General features: G+C 45.5%; 2 protein-coding genes across 2 annotated transcripts in view; one reads left to right on the top strand and one right to left on the bottom strand.

Annotated features, from left to right (window-relative positions):
• LOC309614246 (uncharacterized protein) overlaps positions 1–24469 on the bottom strand; it is a gene marked incomplete at its 5' end in the record, with an annotated part of 30092 nt that extends 5623 nt beyond the window's left edge. Inside the window, 4 exons of the mRNA XM_082362329.1 lie at positions 22566–22630; positions 23639–23749; positions 24006–24189; positions 24425–24469. Of these exons, the coding sequence (XP_082218455.1) occupies positions 22566–22630; positions 23639–23749; positions 24006–24189; positions 24425–24469 (405 nt within the window). The remainder of the gene's footprint in view (positions 1–22565; positions 22631–23638; positions 23750–24005; positions 24190–24424) is intronic.
• Positions 1–27440, top strand: part of LOC309614466 (uncharacterized protein) — a 180846-nt gene that overhangs the window by 142894 nt on the left and 10512 nt on the right. The window lies entirely within an intron of this gene.

Genomic DNA, 27440 nt, shown 5'->3' with positions numbered 1-27440 from the left:
GATAATTATAATAGAATGTAATGTACTATGATATAATACAATGTAATATAATATAATATAGCCTGTATAGTCAAAGAAAAGGAAATCAGTATCTAGAAGAGATATATGCACCTCTACATTCATTACAGCATTATTCACAAGAGCCAAGATAGGAAAACAATGCAAATTTTCATCAACAGAGAAATGGATAAAGAAAATGTGGTATATACATAGGATATGATTCAGACTTATTAGTAGGAAATCCTACCAGTTGTGACAACGGGGACGGAACTAGAAGACATGATGGTAAGTGAAATCGGTCAGTCACAGAAGGACAAAACTGTGTGTTTCCGCTTATACGAGGTATCTAAAAAAGTCAAACATATATTGTCAGGGGTGGGGGAGGAGAGAATGGGGAGTTGTTCCATGGGTATAAAGTTACAGTTACACAGGATGCATATGTTCTAGAGAACTGCTGTATGACTAAGTGTCTATAGGTAACGAGGCACACTATTCTTTTCGTTCTAATTAAAAAATTTTAATTCAAGTGTAACTGACCTACAACACTCTGTTAGGTCCCGGTGCATAATATCAATATTTCTATACGTTAGAAAATGATCATGGTCTAGTTACCATCTAGTTACCATCCGTCAGCGTACAAAGTTATAATGTTATTGACTGTATTCCCCGTGCTGTATATTTCATTCCCATGACTCATTTCTTTTGTAACTGGTTATCTGTTCCTCTTCATCTCCCTCACCTATTTCACTCATCCACCTACCCTCTTCTGGCAACCACCTGTTTGTTCTCTGTATCTATGAGTCTGTTTCTCTTTAGTGACATTAGTTCATTTGTTTTGTTTTTTAGATTCCACATACAAATGAGATCATACGGTATTTGTCTTTCTCTGTCTGACTTATTGAACGTAGCATAATACCCTCTAGCTCCATCCATGTCGCCACAAATAGCAAGATTTCATTCTTTTTTTTTTAATTTTAAAAACTTTTACTTTTGGCTGCGTTGGGTCTCTGTTGCTGCATGTGGCCTCTTTTCTAGTTGTGGCAAGCAGGGGCTTCTCTTCCTCGCAGTGCATGGGCTTCTCATTGCGGTGGCTTCTCTTGTTGCAGAGCATGGGCTCCAGGTAAGCAGGCTTCAGTAGCTATGGTACGCGGGCTCAGTAGTTGTGGTACGCGGGCTCAGTAGTTGTGGCTCACAGGCTCTAGAGCATGGCTCAATAGTTGTGGCACACGGGCTTAGTTGCTCCGTGGCATGTGGGATCTTCCGGGACCAGGGCTTGAACCCATTTCCCTTTATAGAAGTGACAACTTATAAAAGTGCTAACAAAAGATCAAGATGAAAAAAAAATTAATTACATGGGACTGAGTGAACTGATGAGGATGAGTATAATTTTTCTGACTTTGTTTGAATTAAAAAAAAAAATCCCACAAGGACTCAGAGGCAAAGAATATACAAATCAATTTTCACTGCAAAGGAAAGGAGCTGTTACAGTGGAGGATTACTGGACTGAACGTCAATATTATGACATAGTATGAGTGTGTTTCGTGTTTGGTAATTGCAGTCATTGTTGCTTTTGTTGTGGTCATCCATGTACAATGCTTGGTGTCAGTCTATTTATCTCTTGTAAAAATAAAATACAGTGTGTGTGAAAAAAAAAAAACAAAACAGAAACATACCCACAGACATAGAAAACAAACCAGTGGTTACCAGTGGGGAGGAGAAAGGGGGGAAGGGCAAATTAGGGGCATGAGATTACTATGTATAAAACAGATAAGAAGCAAGGATATATTGTACAGCACAGGGAAATACAGCCATTATCTTGTGATAAATTTTAATGGAGTATAAAAATACTGAACCACTGTCTGTACCTGTGAAACATATATAATATTGCAAATCAACTATACTTCAATGAAAATAAAGTTTTAAAAAGAAAAAAAGAATAGTGTGCCTCGTTACCTATAGACACTTAGTCATACAGCAGTTCTCTAGAACATATGCATCCTGTGTAACTGTAACTTTATACCCATGGAACAACTCCCCATTCTCTCCTCCCCCACCCCTGACAATTTGTTTGACTCTTTTAGATACCTCGTATAAGCGGAAACACACAGTTTTGTCCTTCTGTGGCTGACCGATTTCACTTACCATCATGTCTTCTAGTTCTGTCCCCGTTGTCACAACTGGTAGGATTTCCTACTAATAAGTCTGAATCATATCCTATGTATATACCACATTTTCTTTATGCATTTCTCTGTTGATGAAAATTTGCATTGCTTTCCTATCTTGCCTCTTGTGAATAATGCTGTAATGAATGTAGAGGTGCATATATCTCTTCTAGATATTGATTTTCTTTTCTTTGACTATACAGGCTATATTATATTATATTACATTATATTATATCATAGGACATTACATTCGATTATAATTATCGTGCTTCCCGAATCTTGTGTTTCATACAGATTGGAGGTTTGCGGCAGCTCTTTGTGGAGCAAGTCTGTTGGCACAGTATTTCCAACAGCAGTTGCTCACTTCTTGTCTTTGTGTCATATTTTAGTAATTCTCACACTATTTCAAACACTCCATCAGCAAAAAGATTACTACTCGCCGAAGGCTCAGCTGATGGTTAGCATTTTTTAGCAATAAAGTATTTTTAATTTTTTTTTTTTGTTTCGGCTGTGCTGCACAGCGCGTGGCATCTCAGTTCCCCGACCGGGGATCAAACCTGTGCCCCCTGTATTGGAAGGCGGATTCTTAACCACTGGACAACCAGGGAAGTCCCTAAAGTATTTTCTTTTTTAACATCTTTATTGGAGTATAATTTCTTTACACTGTTGTGTTAGTTTCTGCTGTATAAGAAAGTGAATCAGCTGTATGTATACATATATCCCCATATCCCCTCCATCTTGTGTATCCCTCCCACCCTCCCTATCCCACCCCTCTGGGTGGACAGAAAGCACCGAGCTGATCTCCCTGTGCTATGCGGCTGCTTCCCACTAGCTATCTGTTTTACATTTGGTAGTGTATATATGTCCATGCCACTCTCTCGCTTCGTCCCAGTTTACCCTTCCCCCTCCCCGTGTCCTCAAGTGCATTCTCTACGTCTGCATCTTTATTCCTGTCCTGCCACTAGGTTCATCAGAACCACTTTTTTTTTTCTTTAGATTCCATAAATATGTGTTAGCATACGGTATTTGTTCTTCTCTTTCTGAGTTACTTCACTGTTTCACAGACTCTAGGTCCATCCACCTCACTACAAATAGTTCAGTTTCTTTTTATGGCTGAGTCATATTCCATTGTATATATGTGCCACATCTTCTTTATCCATTCATCTCTCAATGGACACTTAACTTGCTTCCACGTCCTGGCTGGTGCAAATAGTGCTACAGTGAACATTGTGGTACGTGTCTCTCTTTGAATTATGGTTTTCTCAGCATATGTGCCCAGTAGTGGGATTGGAGGATCATATTGGTAGTTCTATTTTTAGTTGTTTTTTTTTTTATAAATTTATTTTCATTTATTCATTATTTTTGGCTGTGTTGCATCTTCATTGCTGTGTGCGGGCTTTCTCTAGTTGCAGCGAGCAGGCGCTACACTGTTGTGGTGCGCGGGCTTCTCATTGCGGTGGCTTCTCTTCTTGCGGAGCACGGGCTCTAGGCGTGCGGGCTTCAGTCGTTATGGCACACGGGCCTAGTTGCCCTGCGGCATGTGGGATCTTCCCGGACCACGACTCGAACCCGTGTCCCCTGCGTTGGGAAGAGGATTCGTACCACTGCACCACCAGGGAAGCCCTATTTTTAGTTTTTTAAGGAACCTCCATACTGTTCTCCATAGTGGCTGTATCAGTGTGCATTCCCACCAACAGTGCAGGAGGAGGGTTCCCTTTTCTTCACACCCTCTCCAGCATTTATTGTTTGTAGATATTTTGATGATGGCCATTCTGAGTGGTGTGAGGTGATACCTCATTGTAGTTTTGATTTGCATTTCTCTAATGATTAGTGTTGTTGAGCATCCTTTTCACGTGTTTGTTGGCAATCTTATATCTTCTTTGGAGAAATGTCCATTGAGGTCTTGTGTCTATTTTTGAAATTGAGTTGTTTTTTTGATATTGAGCTGCGTGACCCGCTTATATATTTTGGAAATGAATCCTTTGTCAGTTGCTTCGTTTACAGATATTTTCTCCCACTGTGAGGGTTGTTTTTTTTGTCTTGTTTATGGTTTCCTTTGCTGTGCAAAAGCTTTTAAGTTTCCTTAGGTCCCATTTGTTTATTTTTGTTTTTATTTCCATTTTTCTAAGAGATGGGTCAAAAAGGATCTTGCTGTGATTTATGTGATAGAGTGTTCTGCCTATGTTTTCCTCTAAGAGTTTTCTAGTGTCTGGCCTTACATTTAGGTCTTTAATCCATTTTGAGTTTATTTTTGTGTTATGGTGTTAGGTAGTGTTCTCATTTCATCCTTTGACAGGTAGCTGTCCAGTTTTCCCAGCCCCACTTATTGAAGAGGCTGTCTTTTCTCCACTGTATATTCTTGCCTCCTTCATCAAAGATAAGGTGACCATATGTGCGTGGGTTTATCTCTGGGCTTCCTATCCTGTTCCATTGATGTATATTTCTCTTCCCTAAAGTATATTTCAATAAAGGTATGTACGTTGTTTTTTTAGACACAAGGCTATCGCACACTTAACAGACTACAGTATACTGTAAATGTCAGTTTTTCATGCACGGGTACACCAAACAATTCATGTGACTTGTGTTATGGCGGTATTTGCTTCATTGCAGTGTTCTGGAACTGAAGCTGCAATGTCTCTGAGCTGGGCCTGTATACCCAGAAGTGGGATTGCTGGATCATATGGAATTTTTATTTAAAAGATTTTGAGAAAACTCCATACTGTTTTCCACAGTGCCTGCACGATGTTACATTCCTGCCTACAATATGCAAGGGTTACGATTTCTCTACAACCTTGACAACTCTATGTTTAAAAAGAAAGAAAAAATTGTAGCCATTCTAACAGATGTGAGGTAACATCTCATGATGATTTTGATTTGCATTTCCCGGATGATTAGTGACGTTGAGCACCTTTTCACGTACCTGGTGCTGTGTTAAGTATTCCTAACACACATACACACACACAAAGGGATAGAAGGAATCTTTTGGAAGTGATGAGTATATTACCGTGATGGTGGTGATGGTATCACAGGTGTGTGCATATGTCCAAACTCATCAAGTTATGCAAATTAAACCTGGGCTGGATTTTGTATATCAGTTATACGTAAATAAAGCTGTAAAAGCCCAGCAACAAGTGGTGTGTTTCATGAGCCGGTAAAGCCCAGGTACATCTTTTCTCCTCTCCCAGGGGTGAACCCACCCAAGCAGCCATTGAACTTGGCTCACTTTCCGTTTCTTTAGTTTCCCCTTCTATTACTTTTGTGTTTCTGCTTTGTTTTCAGATTACAGCTAAGTGTTTCCCCATTTGTAGCAGCAGTGATTCTGAGTTTGGCTCTGTTGTTTGAAGACTTTTGATGGTCTCTCCAAAGCGATTAAGTTTCTACAGAGCTAATCTCAGTTAGGTGAGAGGTGACAGAGGATCTGGTTTGTTAGTCTTTTCTTAGTCTTTTCTGTTCGTCTATTTGTCTACTTTGACAAGCTCAAATCACTTAAGAATCTCTTGCCCAATGGGAGGAGAACGGCTCTTTAATATCTAGACTGGTGAGTGTTTATTCCTGACCCATGTCTAAGACTTTAGAACTGAAGGTAAAAGTTCCATTTCTCTGTATGTCTGTGTGTCTGTAATTCAGAAAGGTCTTTACCTCTGACAGTGTGAGTATGTAATGTTTTCCTACTTCTGGATCTATTAAAGTAGATTGTAGAGTCTCTTAAATTCAAGGGTTTCTGTCCTGATTGGCTTACAAAGATACAAATGTGCTTATAAAAATTATGTATCCCTAAAATTCTCAGAGAGAAAGGAATTTGAACTTCTGATACTTTAAATGTGCTAGAAAAGTATTCTTATGGAAATCAAGTCAGGGAATTCCTTGGCGGTCCAGTGGTTAGTACTCAGTGCTCTCACTGCCAGGGTCCGGGTTCAGTCCCTGGTCAGGGAACTAAGATCCATCCAGCAAGCCTCTCGGTGCAGCCAAAAAAACAAACAAACAAACAAAAAAATCAACTCAGAAATTTAAAGACTTCAAGTTTACATAATTTAGGTAAATCTTTGGCAAATGAAGCTAGTTTAATAGCTTTGGTTTACTAAAAAGTTATTCCTATCTTATTTATCAGTATTAGGCATACATTGAAAACAATTCTACATGGGTGTGTTCTTCCTAAATTTATATAGGTGTACCCATCAAATAAGCTAACATTACTTCTACTTAATATTTAAGGTTATGAAAAATGTAAATTTGTGTTTAGCCACATTTATTCTTCTGACAAACTTTATTTCAACAGTAACTATGTTTTGTACTGTGTCAGCTTGTCGATACATTCCAAGAGCTTTAGTTTACGTAAACCCTTGAACTGATATTAAATTGTGTTACTGACTGGATAATCATTGGATACCGAGGTCATTTCTAAGCAAGACAGAAACCTGAAACGTTGATCACTAAGCATAATCTCAAGTTCTATGCTCTTGCTGCATATTTTTATTTGTTACCTAGAGGCTATATCTGTGGGTGTGTTAATGAATGTGTTTGTCTCTGGCACTTGGAGAAGTTGTGTAAGGGATGTTTGTGGCCTCGTAAAGTTGTGTTACGTGTGTTCATGAGCTCTGCTAGCCTAAAATGCTGGTGTGTGACGGGCAGTTGTCAGTTATTCACTCCTAGTTTTCTTTGTGCAATGGAAGTAACTTTGGTTCAAAGTTATTATGAATATAATATGAATGAGACTTGAGCAATAGTAATGTTATCGGCTGGAACAGAACTCAGGTGCAGCTGCTCATCGCTCAGAAGTCAATGTTCCAGAGACAAGGGTTGGTGGAAGAAGAAAGATGCTTCATTCAGGAAGCTGGCAACGTGGGAAGATGGTGGACTAGTGTCCCCCAAAGCATCTCCCAGTTGCCAGTTAGAGGGAAAAGGGGTTTACAGGGAAAAGACGGGAAGTCTCTGGGCTGTGCAGGTGGGGGCTACATGCAGAGTAGCACAGTCAGCTCTGACCATCATCTTGACATTGGCCGTGCAGTGGTGTGGTCAGTGTCATGTTGATTGTTTCAAGCACAGTTAATCTTCAAGTCCAGTGTTGGTTTGTTCCCATTTCCTTGAGGCCAGTTCCTGGAATTGTGTAAGCCATTGGTTCAGGTCTACTCAAGATGGAGCAGCTTATGTCATAGCTCCAGTCTGGTCTTGTGCCGTAGTCCCAGAGCCGGCTCCTCGGGCCCAGTGGTCTCGTGAAGCGGAGAGGAGGGACCCCCGGGAGAGGAGCGCGCCGGAGGAGCAGCCCCCGGCCCGGAGCCTCGGCAGCCCGGGGCTGGTCCGCGAGTCCCGACTGGGTAGGTGGTGCGTCTTCGGGCCTGCAGGCGGTTGTAGACCCTGCGGCCCTTGGAGAGTGGGGCTCGTGTGAGCCCGCCCTGGGCCCCACGGGAGAGCGACCGGGAGGGTTTGACCGCTTCCCGGAGGTGGACGGGTCGGGCTGGAGGGCAGGGCCGGCTGCTCCGGATGGGGCTCCCCTGGGACTTGTGAGTTCCGGGCGTCCTGGGGGAGCAGGGGCCACAGGCTCGGCCGGGACGTGCCGCGTCCACCCCTCCCTCCAACCCCGATCCTCCTCATCGTCCTGCTGTCGCCGTGTCGGGCTCTCGCACGTGTCTCTCAAGGCCCATCAGCAGGTTGGTTGTCTAATCTAAGCGTCCGCTGCCCCCCTGGGTTGTGCCCCGTGGAATCGCACAGTGTAGTTAGTGCAGGATGAGTCTGCAAGGCTTCTGTCCCGCTTTCTCGGTTGAGGAAGGAAGAGATTGGGCCTGAGGAGGGAGGTGACTTGTCCCAGATCCTCACCGGGTGTGCACGTGGGGTCACTAACAGGACTCAGAACTCCTAGGGCAGGTGTTCTGTCCACTTCTAATCAGTTTAAAGAAAAGATGTTTTTGAGCGTCGCACTTAAGTTTGTCCAAATAATTGAAAGAGTGAAACGCAGCTGAGTGTATCCCTTTATCCTGGGTATCCTGTGGATTTTCTGCTCTGAAGTTGTTAGCAGAGTTGGTGAGAAGAGATAAACTCTAAGCGTATTTTAATCTCATATTTAACGACGGAGGTTTATTTTAATAGGATTCAGCGTACACTGACTACTGAAAACAAAGTATCCCCTCAGTTACCACAGTCACGTGGGAGTTACAGACCTGAGGGTGGTTGCTCCCTCCTCATTCTAACAGGCCCTTGTGAAGGTGAAAGGGCGGGTCTCCCACAGGTGTCTCTTGTGGAGGGCGGGGCGGGTGCTCCTGCACCCCGAGCCGCTTCAGTCGTAGCTTCACTGCCTGCGTTTTTTTCCTTCTCCAGGTCCGCCTCCACTGTCACAGTCCTGCACGTTGTTCCAAGAGCAGCGGAAAATGAATCGGTCTCCGGTGAGTTTTGCTGTTTACGTATTGACTTGCTGCTCTTGTTTTGTAATAACAGCTTGGGAGGCGAATAGTTCAAAATTTAAAATGGGAAAGATGAACTAGGTAAAAGATGTGGTTAGACAAAGCGTAGAGGAGCAGGTCAGTACCAAGTGTTTCTGGCAAGTTCTACGCGTAGATCCCACGATCCTCTTATAGCCACAGTACAAGCCTTGGGTTCTTGACATTTGTGGCAAAATACCATCCCTTGCTTGATTTACATTGTCCTGCCGAACCACTTTTGTTCTCGGGCATGAAAGGTTTCCTTGAGGATCCCGCTGTAGGCCGCTAGCCTTCCTGAGTGACAGCCCCTAACGTGTTGACATTGGTGCCTTCCTTGTGCTTCCTGTAAGCCGGGAGCATGCTGTCCAGGGAGCACTCAGCGCATATAACTTTTCTGTTCAGTACAACACTGTTGTCCCGTAGGTACATTGTTTTCAGTGCTCAATCCAGGGATGCCGTGAGCACCATCTGGAGGAACTGCCTTGTCCCCCTTCAAGTAAATTTCCCTCTTTGTCTCTTACAATCTAACGGGGTCGCGTTACACACCAGGTAGTGATGTCTCTGGCAAAGATTCCTTATTTCCCATCTGAATTTTATCGTGCAGCCTGTGGTCTTGGTTCTGCCCCTTCCCGGAACCTGATCCGGTTGAGGTGACCTGTCATCCAGCATACAAACCAGTGGAGATTTGCCAGTCCTCACTTCAGACCACTGTCGCCTTCCCATCTGCAGAGTCTCCTATGTTGGTTTCTGTGACAGATCTCTCCTTGCTCTCTTCCTGACGGATTCTTTCTTCCGTCCTCTTTGTGTGTTGTCTTTTTACTCTTGGTTCATGACTCTTAAAGCTGTCTGATCTCACCCTCTGGTGCTTTTCACCTCCAGCTCTGTCAGTTCTCCCACCTGGACCAGACAGATGCCTCTGTCCAGCCACTTGCCAGCACCTCTATGGAGTTTGTCCAAAGGGCACCTCAAATGACTAGATCCAGTAGATCCAAAAATGATTATTTACAGCTCCCCCGTCCCTTGCCTTCTCCTTTTGTCCCTGCCGGCTCATCGTTGCATCATCCAGCCTGTCACCCTACCCAGAAAAATGGGTTCATTGTAGAGTCCTTCTCCATCCTCTGTTAGCAAGTTGTAGTATTAGGCTTGTTAATGTTTTATTCTAAACGGTTTTTATTCGTTCCTCTTCATCCCATACTTGCTACCATTAAAATAGCTTATTTTTTCATTTCTGTAGTTACAGAACCTTTGTTTCTGTGCTGCTACCTCTTTCCTCCACCAGCTCAAGTGTGTTTTCCACGCTGAATATTTCTCCTAAAATATGAATCACAGCAGTTTGTCTCCACGTGGGAAGCACTTTAGAGGTTCCCTGGGTGACTGGACAAACGAGGTTGCCATTCTGTGGAGCTATTAACCCTCGAGCCCAGCACTGGGGGGAGGTCGTAACTCGCTGCTGATGCGTTTGGATGGGTGTGTGGGGTGAGATCCTGCTCGGAGAGGCTTAGGAGAGAGGAGTGGGAGAACGGGGTTTGTTGTGTTCCTAGCTTTTTCAAGACGTTTTGCTGTGACGGGGAAAAGAGAAATTGGACAGTAGCTGGAGTAGGAGCTGAGGTCCGGGGCGGGTGTTGTGTCGTGTTGTGCTGTGTTGTAACGGGAGAAACAACAGCGGGAATGATCCAGTAGATGCGTGTGGGAGCGGGGAGAGCTGTGGCCCGGGGTCCTGGCGTGGGGAGGGGGTGGCAGAGCTGGGGTGCAGGTGGAGAAGCCCTCCGATGGCTTCTCTGTTCTCAGGGAAGCAGCTCCTCAGCTGAGGGTGAGGGTGAGGCTGGGGGCTGGAGGAGAGGGCAGCGCTCTGGGGCCCAGCTCCATCCTGACCATCAGCACACACCGTTCCACCAGCCGGGAAGACTGTACTTGCCTTCTCTGCCTGAAAAGCCATCTCGTTTCTTAAATGTGGGAGTAATTACTCTTTGAGGAGCCTGTGTGATTCCCCGGGTACTTCTCAGCTCAAAGCGCATTGAGTGCCAGTTCTGGCCACGGACATTTTCTGCTCTGCTGATGGAAGGCTCCCCAGAGGAAGTGTCCTGCTTGCCTGGCTCTTGGCTTTGGCGACCCTTCCCACCATCTAGTGTTGTGCCTCTTTTCTTAGACGTAAACAGCCAATGTCTTCAGGTTCTGCATGTGATCTTAAGAAGCAATTCTCTGCTTCCGGGAGCTTCTGTTCTCCTCAGAAAAGGCACTTCACAGACGTAATTACAGGAGAAGACGGGAATCCTGCCCGTCGGTAAGTAGGGAACTCCAGAGTGCTGACAAAGCAGAGCCTGCTTTTCTCTCTTTCTTTCTTTTAATTTTTATTCATTTATGTATTAATTTATTTGTTTTTGGCTACGTTGTCTCTCTGTTGCCGCGCGCGAGCTTTTTTCTCTAGTTGCGGCGAGCGGGGGCTACTCTTCGTGGCGGTGTGCGGGCTTCTCATTGTGGTGGCTTCTCTTATTGCGGAGCACGGCTTCTAAGCATGCGGGCTTCAGTAGCTGTGGCTCGCGGGCTCAGTAATTGTGGCTCGCGGGCTTAGTTGCTCCGCAGCATGTGGGATCTTCCTGGACCAGGGTTCGAACTCATGTGCCCACCATGGGCAGTCGGATTCTTAAGCACTGCGCCACCAGGGAAGTCCGAGAGCCTGGTTTTAAATGCATTGTCAGAGCACGTGGCTCAGTGACTCGGGGAAGGGTGACGGCCCTCACGTGACCAGGACTTGGGAAGCTGCAGAGGTTGGCGAGGCTCTCAGAGCAGCGTGACGTGGGCTGGATGAGGCTCCTGAGGTGCTGGTAAGGACCTCCTTCCTTAGGATGTGGGCCTCCTGTCAGGACCAGCGGGACGTGAATGCAGGCGGACCCTGAGGTTGACTGAAGAGCCTCCCCTGTGTGCTGGTTTTGCTTTCATCCTGTGGAGAAAGTGAAACCTTGTAATTGGGACAGTGAGTCATCTGATCAAAAGATGTCATGTGTAGAGACTGTGGACGGCATGAAACGCGGGGTGGGGTGCGGTGGGTCAAGTCAGGGGGACTCGGCTCCAGCGCGATGCCCGACAGGAAGGGGCGAGGCCGCGGCGTGTTCCCGCTGGTCCTAGGCCCCGGTAAACGGTATGGACTGTTCCCTTGGGGTTTTTCCTTAATCGCGAATGAGGTTGAGAGCGTTTTCAGGTGCTTAGAAGCTGTTTCTTCATTTTAACTGATAGACAGATTTTAGAGCAGTTTTAGGGTTACAGGAGAGTCAAGCAGACAGCAGTTTCCTGTCCCCGTCCCTCTGGGTTCCCTCCCTTGATAGCATCTCGCGCTTGTGTGGCGCGTCGTCTCAGTGGTGGATCAGCGCTGACGCCTAGTTCTCCCCTGGAATCTGTAGCTTATATCAAGGCTCCCTCTCTGTGTCCTGCTGTGCAGGTTTGGACACGTGTGATGACCGGCAGCCACCACTGCAGTGCCACCCAGAACCATTTCAGTGCCCGAAACATCCCTGGGGGCCACCTGTTCATCCCCCCCAATGCCCCCAAGCCCCCGACAGCTGCTGGTCTTGTTACTGTCTGTCTATTTTTGCCCTTTCCAGAATGTCACGTAGTTGGAATCCTTCAGTCTATGGTCTTCTCAGACCAGTGTATTTCTGTTTTTATATGAAGGGCCTGTCCGTGTTCTCTGCCCGTCTTCCTGCCCCAATACTGTCTTGTTTTGTTTTGTTTCGTTCTGTTCTGTTTTGTTTTCCTTGTCTTATTGACTTACAGAGTCGTCTTAAATGTTTCTAAATTTTTCCAGTTGGGGTCATGTTAGTAAACATTGTTTTCCAAGTTTTATTGTCTTTTTCCTGTATTTTCCAGCATTAGTATGTAATTCATTACTTTTCTTTACTTTGAGAAGTTGAATACTATGCATTTGAAAAGTTTCTCAAAATCAGCACGTTTGTGTGGGTAAGATTCCTAGTTGAACAGCACCCTCCGTGGTCAGTACTGGAGTGCAGCTTCTTTGCGGGGGGAGGCGGGGGAGGTGGGAGGAATGCGTTGGTCTCGTGGTTCCCTTTCTGTTGGTTCTTAGTTCCCCTTTCTGGTTCTGGGCACTGCATCAGCCACTCTCCTGGGATAGGCCAGGCTGGTGGGGTCCTCACTTGCTGTCTCTGGAGGCTGTGTGTGTCTGAGAACACCTTTCTTTTTCCCTGACTAGCGAGAGGACTCTTTTGGTTAGGGAGCGGTGTCCTAGGACTGCGGCCCTTGGGCCTGTTCTGTGTCATTTGGGCCCCAGCCATGCGTGGGAGATCTCTGACACACGGACGCCACTGTTAAAGTCCTCTTGGGTGTTTGTCGTTTACAATCCTCTGAGGAATACTCCTTTTCTCTAATGGAATTCCAGTGCTTAAGCTTTCTAGCCACTCATGAAAGGAATCTCAGAAAGCAAAGGAGACCCGTGCTCTCTGCCCCCAAGCAGGGGAGTGAGCCGACCCTGTTAGCCTCACGCTGAGAACATGGCTTGTGGGAAACGTGTAACCAGTGCTGCGTTCTGTGATTACAAGGCCGTCTGTGGAATCTTACTGTACCAAGTGGTATTTTTTTTTTAATTGTATTTATTTATTTATTTATTTATGGCTGTGTTGGGTCTTCGTTTCTGTGCGAGGGCTTTCTCTAATCGCGGCAAGTGGGGGCCACTCTTCATCGTGGTGCGCGGGCCTCTCACCGTCGCGGCCTCTCTTGTTGCAGAGCACAGGCTCCAGACGCGCAGGCTCAGTAACTGTGGCTCACGGGCCTAGTTGCTCCACAGCATGTGGGATCCTCCCAGACCAGGGCTCGAACCCGTGTCCCCTGCATTGGCAGGCAGATTCTCAACCACTGCGCCACCAGGGAAGCCCCCAAGTGGTCTTTTAAGACACATACGTCATGGGTTGTTCCCTTGTGTTTTGAAATGAACCTAGAACCCCTAAATATTTGCAGTTCTGATTGCTTTCTTAATTTGTTATCCAGGTTTTCTGAAATCCATTTTCTTAAAGTTTAAAATGCAAGAAGAATGCAATTTTCTAATCTTCCCTTTTCATAAAAGTGAATGTGGGCAAGCCAGTTAACCCATCACCAAATAGAAAATCATTTGGAACATTCACAATAATGCTGTTTTCAATCAACAACAGTGCATGTATTTTTATGCCCATTACAAGTGAAAACTATAATGTTTTCTTATTGTGCTGTTTTTTTCTCATCAGGCAAAACTACAAGCAACTAACAACCCCCACTACGAATCACACATTTTGTGAAATTACAAATGCAAAACCGGAAAGTAGAATAAGGTGTGCGTGATTCTACTTATGCATTATAATTAGACTAGTTCATGGTCTGATCCCTCCCTCTCTTGCATTTGGTAATAACTTCCAGTGTGTGAACGTGTGGGCCCCCAGTCTTCATCCGGGCAGCCTCAGGTGTGACCGGTGACGCCTGAATGGAATTTGGGCAGAGCTTCTGGAAGACTTGCTGTCGCTTTCTGAGAGAGGCTTCTGGAGGCTGAGCCGAGGCAGTTCTGCACAGACACTCGTCTGCCTTGGGCGGCAGCCACCTCTTCCCCCACCCCGTGTGTCCCGTCAGCAGCTGGGCACCCTCAGCCTTCCCAGGCCAGCAAAGCCTGGGTCCCGGACATCTCTGCATCTGGAGCTGGGGGTCAGGTGACCTGGCATCTCAGGGGACCTTGCTAACAGGACCCATCCTGCCTCTTCGATTGTTCCACATAAAGAACATTGATTTTCAGTCAATGTCAGGAGTTTGTTGCCATCTGAAAGGGCCTCTGAGCTTGGCGTGGTCTTTTCCTTCACCTCCTCCACACCATTCCTTAGTTACCCTGCGGCACGTGGGATCTCGGTCCCCTGACCAGGGATTGAACCCAGGCCCCCTGCATTGTAAGGCGGATTCTTTACCACTGGACCACCGGGGAAGTGCCTACCCTTATGTTTTAACAGTTTTGGAGGTCTTCACAGAGATCCTGGATGGATTCACCTAACAGCACCAGGTAAACTTCGTGTCAAGAGTAGTGCACCTGGAGAGGAGAGAAGATGGCGGAAGAGTAAGACGCGGAGATCACCTTCCTTCCCACAGATACAGTAGAAATACATCTACACGTGGAACTGCTCCTACAGAACACCCACTGAACGCTGGCAGAAAACGTCAGACCTCCCAAAAGGCAAGAAACTCCCCCCCGTACTTGGGTAGGGCAAAAGAAAAAAGAAATAACAGAGACAAAAGAATAGGGACGGCACCTGCACCAGTGGGAGGGAGCTGTGAAGGAGGAAAGATTTCCACGCACTAGGAAGCCCCTTCGCGGGCAGAGACTGCGGGTGGCAGAGGGGGGAAGCTTAGGAGCCACGGAGGAGAGCGCAGCCACAGGGGTGTGGAGGGCAAAGCGGAGAGATTCCCGCACTTCCCGCACGGAGGCTCGGCGCTGACCAGCACTCACCAGCCCGAGAGGCTTGTCTGCTCCGGGGCGGGCGGGGCTGGGAGCTGAGGCTCGGGCTTCGGTCGGATCGCAGGGAGAGGACTGGGGTTGGTGGCGTGAACACAGCCTGAAGGGGTTAGTGCACCACAGCTAGCCGGGAGGGAGTCCGGGAAAAAGTCTGCAGCTGCCGAAGAGGCAAGAGACTTTTTCTTGCCTCTTTGTTTTGTGGCACGCAAGGAGAGGGGATTCAGAGCGCCGCCTAAACGAACTCCAGAGACTGGCGCGAGCCGCGGCTATCAGCGCGGACCCCAGAGACGGGCGTGAGACGCTGGGGCTGCTGCTGCCGCCTCCAAAAAGCCTGTGTGCAAGCACAGGTCACTCTCCACACCGCCCCTCCCGGGAGCCTGTGCAGCCCGCCACTGCCAGGGTCCCATGATCCGGGGACAACTTCCCCGGGAGAACGCACGGCGCGCCTCGGGCTCCTGCAACGTCACACCGGCCTCTGACGCTGCAAGCTCGCCCCGCCTCCTCTGTACCCCTCCCTCCCAGTGGCCTGGGTGAGCCAGAGCCCCCGAAGCAGCTGCTCCTTTAACCCCGTCCTGTCTGGGCGGGGAACAGACGCCCTCAGGCGACCTACACGCAGAGGCGGGTCCAAATCCAAAGCTGATCCCCAGGAGCTGTGCGAACAGAGACGAGGAGGGGAAATCTCTCCCAGCAGCCTCAGAAGCAGCGGATTAAAACTCCACAAACAACTTGATGTGCCTGCATCTGTTGAATATCTGAATGGACAACGAATCATCCCAAATTCAGGAGGTGGACTTTGGGAGCAGGATATATTAATTTTTCCCCTTTTCCTTTTTTTTTGTGAGTGTATATGTATATGCTTCTGGGGGAGATTTTGTCTGTATAGCTTTGCTTTATAATAGCTTTATTTTACTTCACTATATTATAGCCTCTTTCTTTCTTTCTTTCTATTTTTTCTCCCTTTTACTCTGAGCCGTGTGGACGAAAGGCTCTTGGTGCTTCAGCCAGGCATCAGGGCCGTACCTCAGAGGTGGGAGAGCCAACTTCAGGACACTGGTCCACAAGAGACCTCCCAGCTCCACGTAATACCAAACGGCAAAAATCTCTCAGAGATCTCCATCTCAACATCAAGACCCAGCATCACTCAATGACCAGCAAGCTACAGTGCTGAACACCCTATGCCAAACAACTAGCAAGACAGGAACACAGCCCCATCCATTAGCAGAGAGGCTGCCTAAAATCATAATAAGGCCACAGACAGACACCCCAAAATACACCACCAGACGTGGACGTGCCCACCAGAAAGACAAGATCCAGCCTCATCCACCAGAGCTCAGGCACTAGTTCCCTCCACCAGGAAGCCTACACAACCCACTGAACCAACCTTAGCCACTGGGGACAGATACCAAAAACAACGGGAACTACGAACCTGCAACCTGTGATAAGGAGACCCCAAACACAGTAAGATAAGCAAAATGAGACGACAGAAAACCACACAGCAGATGAAGGAGCAGGGTCAAAACACACTAGACTTAACAAATGAAGAGGAAATAAATAGGTAGTCTACCTGAAAAAGAATTCAGAATAATGATAGTAAGGATGATCCAAAATCTTGGAAATAGAATAGACAAAATGCAAGAAACATTTAACAAGGACGTAGAAGAACTAAAGAGGAACCAAGCAATGATGAAAAACACAATAAATGAAATTAAAAATACTCTAGATGGGATCAATAGCAGAATAACTGAGGCAGAAGAAAGGATAAGTGACCTGGAAGATAAAATGGTGGAAATAACTACTGCAGAGCAGGATAAAGAAAAAAGAATGAAAAGAACTGAGGACAGTCTCAGAGACCTCTGGGACAACATTAAACGCACCAACATTCGAATTATAGGGGTCCCAGAAGAAGAAGAGAAAAAGAAAGGGACTGAGAAAATATTTGAAGAGATTATAGTTGAAAACTTCCCTAATATGGGAAAGGAAATAGTTAATCAAGTCCTGGAAGCACAGAGAGTCCCATACAGGATAAATCCAAGGAGAAACACGCCAAGACACATATTAATCAAACTGTCAAAAATTAAATATAAGGAAAACATATTAAAGGCAGCAAGGGAAAAAAAACAAATAACACACAAGGGAATCCCCATAAGGTTAACATCTGATCTTTCAGCAGAAACTCTGCAAGCCAGAAGGGAGTGGCAGGATATACTTAAAGTGATGAAGGAGAAGAACCTACAACCAAGATTACTCTACCCAGCAAGGATCTCATTCATATGTGATGGAGAAATTAAAACCTTTACAGACAAGCAAAAGCTGAGAGAGTTCAGCACCACCAAACCAGCTTTACAACAAATGCTAAAGGAACTTCTCTAGGCAAGAAACACAAGAGAAGGAAAACACCTACAATAACAAACCCAAAACATTTAAGAAAATGGGAATAGGAACATACATATCGATAATTACCTTGAATGTAAATGGATTAAATGCTCCCACCAAAAGACACAGGCTGGCTGAATGGATACAAAAACAAGACCCATATATATGCTGTCTACAAGAGACCCACTTCAGACCTAGGGACACATACAGACTGAAAGTGAGGGGATGGAAAAAGATATTCCATGCAAATGGAAATCAAAAGAAAGCTGGAGTAGCAATTCTCATATCAGACAAAATAGACTTTAAAATAAAGACTATTACAAGAGACAAAGAAGGACACTATATAATGATCAAGGGATCGATCCAAGAGGAAGATATAACAATTGTAAATATTTATGCACCCAACATAGGAGCACCTCAATACATAAGGCAAATACTAACAGCCATAAAAGGGGAAATCGACAGCAACACAATCATAGTAGGGGACTTTAACACCCCACTTTCACCAATGGACAGATCATCCAAAATGAAAATAAATAAGGAAACACAAGCTTTAAATGATACATTAAACAAGATGGACTTAATTGATATTTATAGGACATTCCACCCAAAAACAACAGAATACACATTTTTCTCAAGTGCTCATGGAACATTCTCCAGGATAGATCATATCTTGGGTCACAAATCAAGCCTTGGTAAATTTAAGAAAATTGAAATCGTATCAAGTATCTTTTCCGACCACAACGCTATGAGACTAGATATCAATTACAGGAAAAGATCTGTAAAAAATACAAACACATGGAGGCTACACAATACACTACTTAATAACGAAGTGATCACTGAAGAAATCAAAGGGGAAATCAAAAAATACCTAGAAACAAATGACAATGGAGATACGACGACCCAAAACCTATGGGACGCAGCAAAAGCAGTGCTAAGAGGGAAGTTTATAGCAATACAAGCCTACCTCAAGAAACAGGAAACATCTCGAATAAACAACCTAACCTTGTACCTAAAGCAATTAGAGAAAGAAGAACAAAAAAACCCCAAAGCTAGCAGAAGGAAAGAAATTATAAAGATCAGGTCAGAAATAAATGAAAAAGAAATGAAGGAAACAATAGCAAAAATCAATGAAACTAAAAGCTGGTTCTTTGAGAAGATAAACAAAATTGATAAATCATTAGCCAGACTCATCAAGAGAAAAAGGGATAAGACTCAAATCAATAGAATTAGAACTGAAAAAGGAGAAGTAACCACTGACACTGCAGAAATACAAAAGATAATGAGAGATTACTACAAGCAACTCTATGCCAATAAAATGGACAACCTGGAAGAAATGGACAGATTCTTAGAAATGCACAAACTGCCGAGACTGAACCAGGAAGAAATAGAAAATATGAACAGACCAATCACAAGCACTGAAATTGAAACTGTGATTAAAAACCTTCCAACAAACAAAAGCCCAGGACCAGATGGCTTCACAGGTGAATTCTATCAAACATTTAGAGAAGAGCTAACACCTATCCTTCTCAAACTCTTCCAAAATATTGCAGAGGGAGGAACACTCCCAAACTCATTCTATGAGGCCACCATCACCCTGATACCAAAACCAGACAAAGATGTCACAAAGAAAGAAAACTACAGGCCAATATCACTGATGAACATAGATGCAAAAATCCTCAACAAAATACTAGCAAACAGACTCCAACAGCACATTAAAAGGATCATACACCATGATCAAGTGGGGTTTATCCCAGGAATGCAAGGATTCTTCAATATACGCAGATCAATCAATGTGATACACCATATTAACAAATTGAAGGAGAAAAACCATATGATCATCTCAATAGATGCAGAGAAAGCTTTCGACAAAATTCAACACCCATTTATGATAAAAGCTATGCAGAAAGTAGGCATAGAGGGAACTTTCCTCAACATAATAAAGGCCATATATGACAAACCCACAGCCAACATTGTCCTCAATGGTGAAAAACTGAAACCATTTCCACTAAGATCAGGAACAAGACAAGGTTGCCCACTCTCACCACTATTATTCAACATAGTTTTGGAAGTGTTAGCCACAGCAATCAGAGAAGAAAAAGAAATAAAAGGAATCCAAATCGGAAAAGAAGAAGTAAAGCTGTCACTATTTGCAGATGACATGATACTATACATAGAGAATCCTAAAGATGCTACCAGAAAACTCCTAGAGCTAATCAATGAATTTGGTAAAGTAGCAGGATACAAAACTAATGCACAGAAATCTCTTGCATTTCTATACACTAATGACGAAAAATCTGAAAGTGAAATTAAGAAAACACTCCCGTTTACCATTGCAACAAAAAGAATAAAATATCTAGGAATAAACCTACCTAAGGAGACAAAAGACCTGTATGCAGAAAATTATAAGACACTGATGAAAGAAATTAAAGATGATACAAATAGATGGAGAGATATACCATGTTCCTGGATTGGAAGAATCAACATTGTGAAAATGACTCTACTACCCAAAGCAATCTACAGATTCAATGCAATCCCTATCAAACTACCACTGGCATTTTTCACAGAACTAGAACAAAAAATTTCACAATTTGTATGGAAACACAAAAGACCCCGAATAGCCAAAGCAATCTTGAGAACGAAAAATGGAGCTGGGGGTATCAGGCTCCCTGACTTCAGACTATATTACAAAGCTTCAGTAATCAAGACAGTTTGGTACTGGCACAAAAACAGAAATATAGATCAATGGAACAGGATAGAAAGCCCAGAGATAAACCCACACACATATGGTCACCTTATCTTTGATAAAGGAGGCAAGCATATACAGTGGAGAAAAGACAGCCTCTTCAATAAGTGGTGCTGGGAAAATTGGACAGGTACATGTAAAAGTATGAAATTAGAACACTCCCTGACACCATGCACAAAAATAAACTCAAAATGGATTAAAGACCTAAGTGTAAGGGCAGACACTATCAAACTCTTAGAGGAAAACATAGGCAGAACACTCTATGACATACATCACAGCAAGATTCTTTTTGACCCAGCTCCCAGAGAAATGGAAATAAGAACACAAATAAACAAATGGGACCTAATGAAACTTAAAAGCTTTTGCACAGCAAAGGAAACCATAAACAAGACCAAAAGACAACCATCAGAATGGGAGAAAATATTTGCAAATGAAGCAACTGACAAAGGATTAACCTCCAAGATTTACAAGCAGCTCATGCAGCTCAATAACAAAAAAACGAACAACCCAATCCAAAAATGGGCAGAAGACCTAAATAGACATTTCTCCAAAGAAGATATACAGATGGCCTACAGACACATGAAAGAATGCTCAACATCATTAATCATTAGAGAAATGCAAATCAAAACTACAATGAGATATCATCTCACACCGGTCAGAATGGCCATCCTCAAAAAATCTAGAAACAATAAATGCTGGAGAGGGTGTGGAGAAAAGGGAACACTCTTGCACTGTTGGTGGGAATGTAAATTGATACAGCCACTATGGAGAACAGTATGGAGGTTCCTTAAAAAACTAAAAATAGAACTACCATATGACCCAGCAATCCCACTACTGGGCATATACCCTGAGAAAACCATAATTCAAAAAGAGTCATGTACCAAAATGTTCATTGCAGCTCTATTTACAATAGCCAGGACATGGAAGCAACCTAAATGTCCATCGAGAGATGAATGGATAAAGAAGATGTGGCACATATATACAATGGAATATGACTCAGCCATAAAAAGAAATGAAATGGAGGTATTTGTAATGAGGTGGATGGAGTTAGAGTCTGTCATACAGAGTGAAGTAAGTCAGAAAGAGAAAAACAAATACAGTATGCTAACACATATATACGGAATCTAAGGAAAAAAAAAAAAAAAGGCCATGAAGAACCTAGTGGCAAGACGGGAATAAAGACACAGACCTACTAGAGAATGGACTTGAGGATATGGGGAGGGGGTGGGGTGAGATGTGACAGGGTAAGAGAGTGTCATGGACATATATATACACTACCAAATGTAAAATAGATAGCTAGTGGGAAGCAGCCGCATAGCACAGGAAGATCAGCTCGGTGCTTTGTGACCACCTAGAGGGGTGGGATGGGGAGGGTGGGACGGAGGGAGATGCAAGAGGGAAGAGAAATGGGAACATACTGTATATGTATAACTGATTCACTTTGTTATAAAGCAGAAGCTAACACACCATTGTAAGGCAATTATACTTCAATAAAGATGTTTAAAAAAAAAAGAGTACTGCGCCTCATTCCTCAAAAATTTTAAAGTAGAACTATTATAAGATCCAGAAATTCCACTTGTGTGTATTTTTTCGGAAGAAAACAAAAACACTAATTCAAAAAGACACATGCACCCCTTTGTTCGCTGAGCATTCCTTATAATAGCCAGTGTATAGATGCAACCTAAGTGTCCATCCATAGTTGAATGGATAAAGAAGATGCGTCATATATATATATATATATATATATATATATATATATATATATATATATGGCTACACGCACACACACAATGGACTGTTAGCCATAAAAAAAAAAAAACAAAGAATGAGGGGCTTCCCTGGGGGTGCAGTGGTTGAGAATCCGCCTTCCAATGCAGGGGCAATGGGTTCAAGCCCTGTTCCCGGAAGATCCCACATGCCACGGAGCAACTAAGCCCGTGTGCCACAACTACTGAGCCATGCTCTAGAGCCTGCGAGCCACAGCTACTGAAGCCCGCTCACCTGGAGCCCATGCTCTGCAACAAGAGAAGCCACCGCAATGAGAAGCCCATGCACCGCGAGGAAGAGAAGCCCCTGCTTGCCACAACTAGAAAAGAGGCGGCATGCAGCAACAAAAAGACCCAACGCAGCCAAAAGTAAAATAAAAAAATCTTTTAAAATTCAAAAAAAAAAGAATGAAATCTTGCCATTTGTGGCAACACGGATGGAGCTACAGGGTATTGGATCGTGGGATCTACGCATAGAACTTGCCAGAAACACTTGGTACTGACCTGCTCCTCTATGCTTTGTCTAACCACATCTTTTACCTAGTCCGACTTTCCCATTTTAAATTTTGAACTATTTGCCTCCCAAGCTGTTACTACAAAACAAGAGCAGCAAGTCAATACATAAACAGCAAAACTCACCGGAGACCGATTCATTTTCCGCTGCTCTTGGAACAACGTGCAGGACTGTGACAGTGGAGGCGGACCTGGAGAAGGAAAAAAACGCAGGCAGTGAAGTTACGACTGAAGCGGCTCGGGGTGCAGGAGCACCCGCCCCGCCCTCCACAAGAGACACCTGTGGGAGACCCGCCCTTTCACCTTCACAAGGGCCTGTTAGAATGAGGAGGGAGCAACCACCCTCAGGTCTGTAACTCCCATGTGACTGTGGTAACTGAGGGGATACTTTGTTTTCAGTAGTCAGTGTACGCTGAATCCTATTAAAATAAACCTCCGTCGTGAAATATGAGATTAAAAAACGCTTAGTTTATCTCTTCTCACCAACTCTGCTAACAACTTCAGAGCAGAAAATCCACAGGATACCCAGGATAAAGGGATACACTCAGGTGCGTTTCACTCTTTCAATTATTTGGACAAACTTAAGTGCGACGCTCAAAAACATCTTTTGATTTGAAGTGGACAGAACACCTGCCCTAGGAATTCTGAGTCCTGTTAGCGACCCCACGTGCACACCCGGTGAGGATCTGGGACAAGTCACCTCCCTCCTCAGGCCCAATCTCTTCCTTCCTCAACCGAGACAGCAGGACAGAAGCCTTGCAGACTCATCCTGCACTAACTACACTGTGCGATTCCACGGGGCACAACCCAGGGGGGCAGCGGACGCTTAGATTAGACAACCAACCTGCTGATGGGCCTTGAGAGACACGTGCGAGAGCCCGACACGGCGACAGCAGGACGATGAGGAGGATGGGGGTTGGAGGGAGGGGTGGACGCGGCACGTCCCGGCCGAGCCTGTGGCCCCTGCTCCCCCAGGACACCCGGAACTCACAAGTCCCAGGGGAGCCCCATCCGGAGCAGCCGGCCCTGCCCTCCAGCCCGACCCGTCCACCTCCGGGAAACGGTCAAACCCTCCCGGTCGCTCTCCCGCGGGGCCCGGGGCGGGCTCACCTGAGCCCCGCTCTCCAAGGGCCGCAGGGTCTACAACCGCCTGCAGGCCCGAAGACGCACCACCTACCCTGTCGGGACTCGCCACCTACCCCGTCGGGACTCGCGGACCGGCTGGGGGCTGCTCCTCCGGCGCGCTCCTCTCCCGGGGTCCCTCCTCTCCGCCTCACGAGGCCACTGGGCCCGAGGAGCCGGCTCTGGGCCTACGGCACAAGCTCCCTTCAGGCCCACGTCCCTCCCGGGACCTCGCTCTGCCGCGCGCCGCAGACGGTCGGGCACTGCGCCGCCGCCGCCCGCCCGGCCCCTGCGGCCCAGGCCGCGGGGCTCCGCGGCTCGCGCTCGGGGGTCCCCGTTCCAGCCTCCGCCCGGCCCACGCGAACCCTCGCCCGCACAGCCCGCGCCCGCTGGCTGCCGGCCCGGCCGGACGGCGTCCAGCCCCGCACGCCCCGCAATCCTCACCCGCCAGCCGCCAGGACCTGAGAACAACGACCAGCAGGGACCTGGGCACGCACTGGAAGCCAGGGTGGCGCGGCAATGGTGCGCGTGCGCCAACACGCACAAACTGTGAGGCGCGCCTGCGCAGGGGGACGCCCGAAATCCGCCTTCCAAAGCCTGCCTGGAGAGCGGGACAAGCACCAGGACTCTATTTCCCAGAAGTCTCCGCGCCGTCAAGTTAGGGAGCGTCATAAGCGTCTCCAGCACATCTGGCGGTGAAGAACTGCTGTGCTGCGAGGGTGGGCCGCCTGGACCAGGAACTCAATGGCCCATTTGTCTTCACTCCTGTTAGCAATCAAGGAAAGGTGTGGCCTCAAGTGGGGGCTGTGGGATGGCCTCCAGGGTCCCTGGTCCTTGCCCTGCCCTCAGACATTTCGGGTTACATCTGAGATTCCCCCACCACCAGCAGAGAGGAAGGAGTGTATCATGTTCGCTTAACTGAAACGCTACAACTTTCATTCAAATCCTAGGATACAATAAATGACCAGCCACGATACAAACTAATATTACCCACAGAAGGAAATGAAAATGGAAATTGTAGCTTTTTACATTACACAACCAACGCATTAAAAACTGTACAAAAATCAGAAGGTATACACAAACCGAAAACAGAAAACACATACCTGGGATCTTACCTCTTAAAGAGGATATTGTTTATGTTAGGTAAAAACATCATTTTTCAAAAATGGAATCATAAGGGTAATGAGTTATCACTATTTTGGGGGTGAAATAATATAACTGTGTTCTTGGCCAACTGTTTCTTAAAAGCTGCTAGAGGAAAAGTTAAAAATAAAATCTCCAGGGACTTCCCTGGCGGTCCAGTGGTTAAGACTCCTAGCTTCCACTGCAGGGGGCACATGTCTGACTCCTGGTTGGGGAACTAAAATTCCGCATGCTGCACAGCGCAGTCTCATTAATTAATGAAGTAATTAACTAACAAAAAAAATAAAAATGAAAATTAAATCTCCTGGCAACCGAGAAAATCCTCTGCACGAATGTACAAATAAAGAAAACGGTTTTACTGTGGAATAGCCATTCAACCAGACTGTGCTATGGACCACAGGCGAACCACTAATGTTTGTGCAAATGAAATCAACCTCACCTTTTTTTTTAATAGCTCAGCAGATAAAATCTGTTGCATACATGTCCTCAAGATAAACGGGAACTTGTCTCATGTGAAAAGACTTGACAACACCATAAAAATGGCATACATTCTTTCAGAGTACATCCTAAATTCACCTGGTCATCTTGTGATGAACTGGTCCATGCTAGTTCATACCCTTTATCCAAAGAAGAAAGACAACTTCTCCTATTTGTTATGACAAGCAGGTAGTTACAGCTCAGAGCAAAGTGCCTAACACCTAGCCTAAACTCCCCTGGTGACAGAGACATAAAGTAGATAGCTCTCAGGTCCTTAACAAAAACATTCCTGGGTTGTAATGCTGGCAAGAGACTGATTTAGCTTTGAAAAAGATTTAGATACTTATGAAAGGGACAGAGGAAGTATTTATATGACAAGCGTCTTGAGGAAATCCTCTAAAAACGGAAATAAGAAGTGATGACTCATCCAAATGAATAAGCACATACATAACCCATTCCTGATTTCCCCAGCTGAAGTGCCACATTAAATTAATCCTGCACAAACTGTGTGCTTCTACACAATTGCTCTTGGAAGTGGCTGCTCAGAGCCAGGAATGGTCTTTTCCGGTTCTTGCTGCTGCTGACTGTGGCCTCTGCCTGAATTCCCACCGATGAAATGCTGCTTGTGTGGGAATGACAGCGACCACGCCTCCTCTGAGCCTGAGCCTGGCAAACCTCCAGGGCGCACTTCTCGCGTTTTCCATTGTCACCAGGTAAAGACGTCAGCTACACTGAGTACCCTGGAAGCACCTTGGGTGGGCAGTGCGCCCGTCAGCCCGCCACCAGGCCTCCAGTTCTCACCTCACCCACGTGCACTGACCGGGTCTCAGCAGAAGACTGGGGTGGCCTGTGAACCCCAGCTGCTGTGCCCACCTCAACACCTCACTCTATCCCTTCAGCCCAGAGCATGCTGGGCTCCCCAGCCCCCTGCCCTGTACTTTGCCCTGGACACTCTCTGGAAGTATTTCTATTACAAGCTGTCTTGAGGAAATGCTCGAAAGAAGGGAATAAGGGGCTTCCCTGGTGGCGCAGTGGTTAAGAATCCGCCTGCCAATGCAGGGGACACGGGTCCAAGCCCTGGTCCGGGAAGATCCCACATGCCGCGGAGCAACTAAGCCCGTGCGCCACAACTACTGAGCCTGCACTCTAGAGCCCGCGAGCCACAACTGCTAAGCCCGCGTGCTACAACTACTGAAGCCCGTGCGCCTAGAGCCCATGCTCCACAACAAGAGAAGCCACCACAACGAGAAGCCTGTACACCGCAACAAAGAGTAGCTCCCGCTCGCCGCAACTAGAGGAAGCCCGCGCACAGCAACAAAGACCCAAAGCAGCCAAAAAATAAATAAATAATTTTTTTTTAAAAAAGGGAATAAGTACGGAGTCATCCAAATGAACAGGGTGTCCAGCGGGGAGCTGATGTCTCTCACGACTCACCCCTCTCTCCAAAAGGCGAAAAACCGTCACTTCATACATTTCCCCCTTTTAAAGTTGTTTAAGCTAGGAGGGTAAACCTGGACCCTGTGATTTCACCTTGACCAGAAGCAGCAATGGCCACCTTTTAGTTTGGTTTCATTAAACTCTCTTCATATATATGGATATTTACAATATAAAGCTTTCTCTTCTTGTATCTGTGTCTCTATTAAATGCAGATATTTTCCCTCTTTTGTCAGTTATCTATTTTTATTGATGTATAGCTGGTTTACAATGTTTCAGGTGTACAGCAAAGTGATTCGGTTACATGTACTTATGTAAGAATATATATATTCTTTTTCAGGTTCTTTTCCATTATGGGTTATTACAAGATATTGAACATAGTTTCCTGTGCTATACAGTAGGTCCTTATTGTTGATCTATTTTACATATACAAGTGTGTATCTGTCAATCCCTGTTCTTTATCTTTTTAACTTAATTTTTTACTCTCACATTCTGTTATACAGACACTTAAAAACATATTTTGTGTTCAAATCTTTCACTTCATACTTTTCATCTGCTTTGACACTGTACTTGAAGAAGCCTTTCCCATCCTTCATTTCCTAAGTAGTTGCCTCTGTTTTCGCCTGTTTATGTTTGGTCTCTTAACATACCAATTTTATCAAGATAACTGGCACCCATCTTCAGGATTTGTAAAGCATTCTCCTCTTAAAGTCTCTCAACCATTTTTTTCAACACTAACACATCTACCACAACCAGGAAATGCAACGTTTAAGAAGAAAATTCAAGTTTCTCATCTAACAGAAAAGGACAGGTGCTTCTTTGAAG

Source organism: Balaenoptera borealis (assembly GCF_965194805.1).
Source record: "Balaenoptera borealis genome assembly, chromosome: 16".
NCBI classification, from domain to species: domain Eukaryota; kingdom Metazoa; phylum Chordata; class Mammalia; order Artiodactyla; family Balaenopteridae; genus Balaenoptera; species Balaenoptera borealis.
This window is presented reverse-complemented; position numbering and strand designations above follow the sequence as displayed.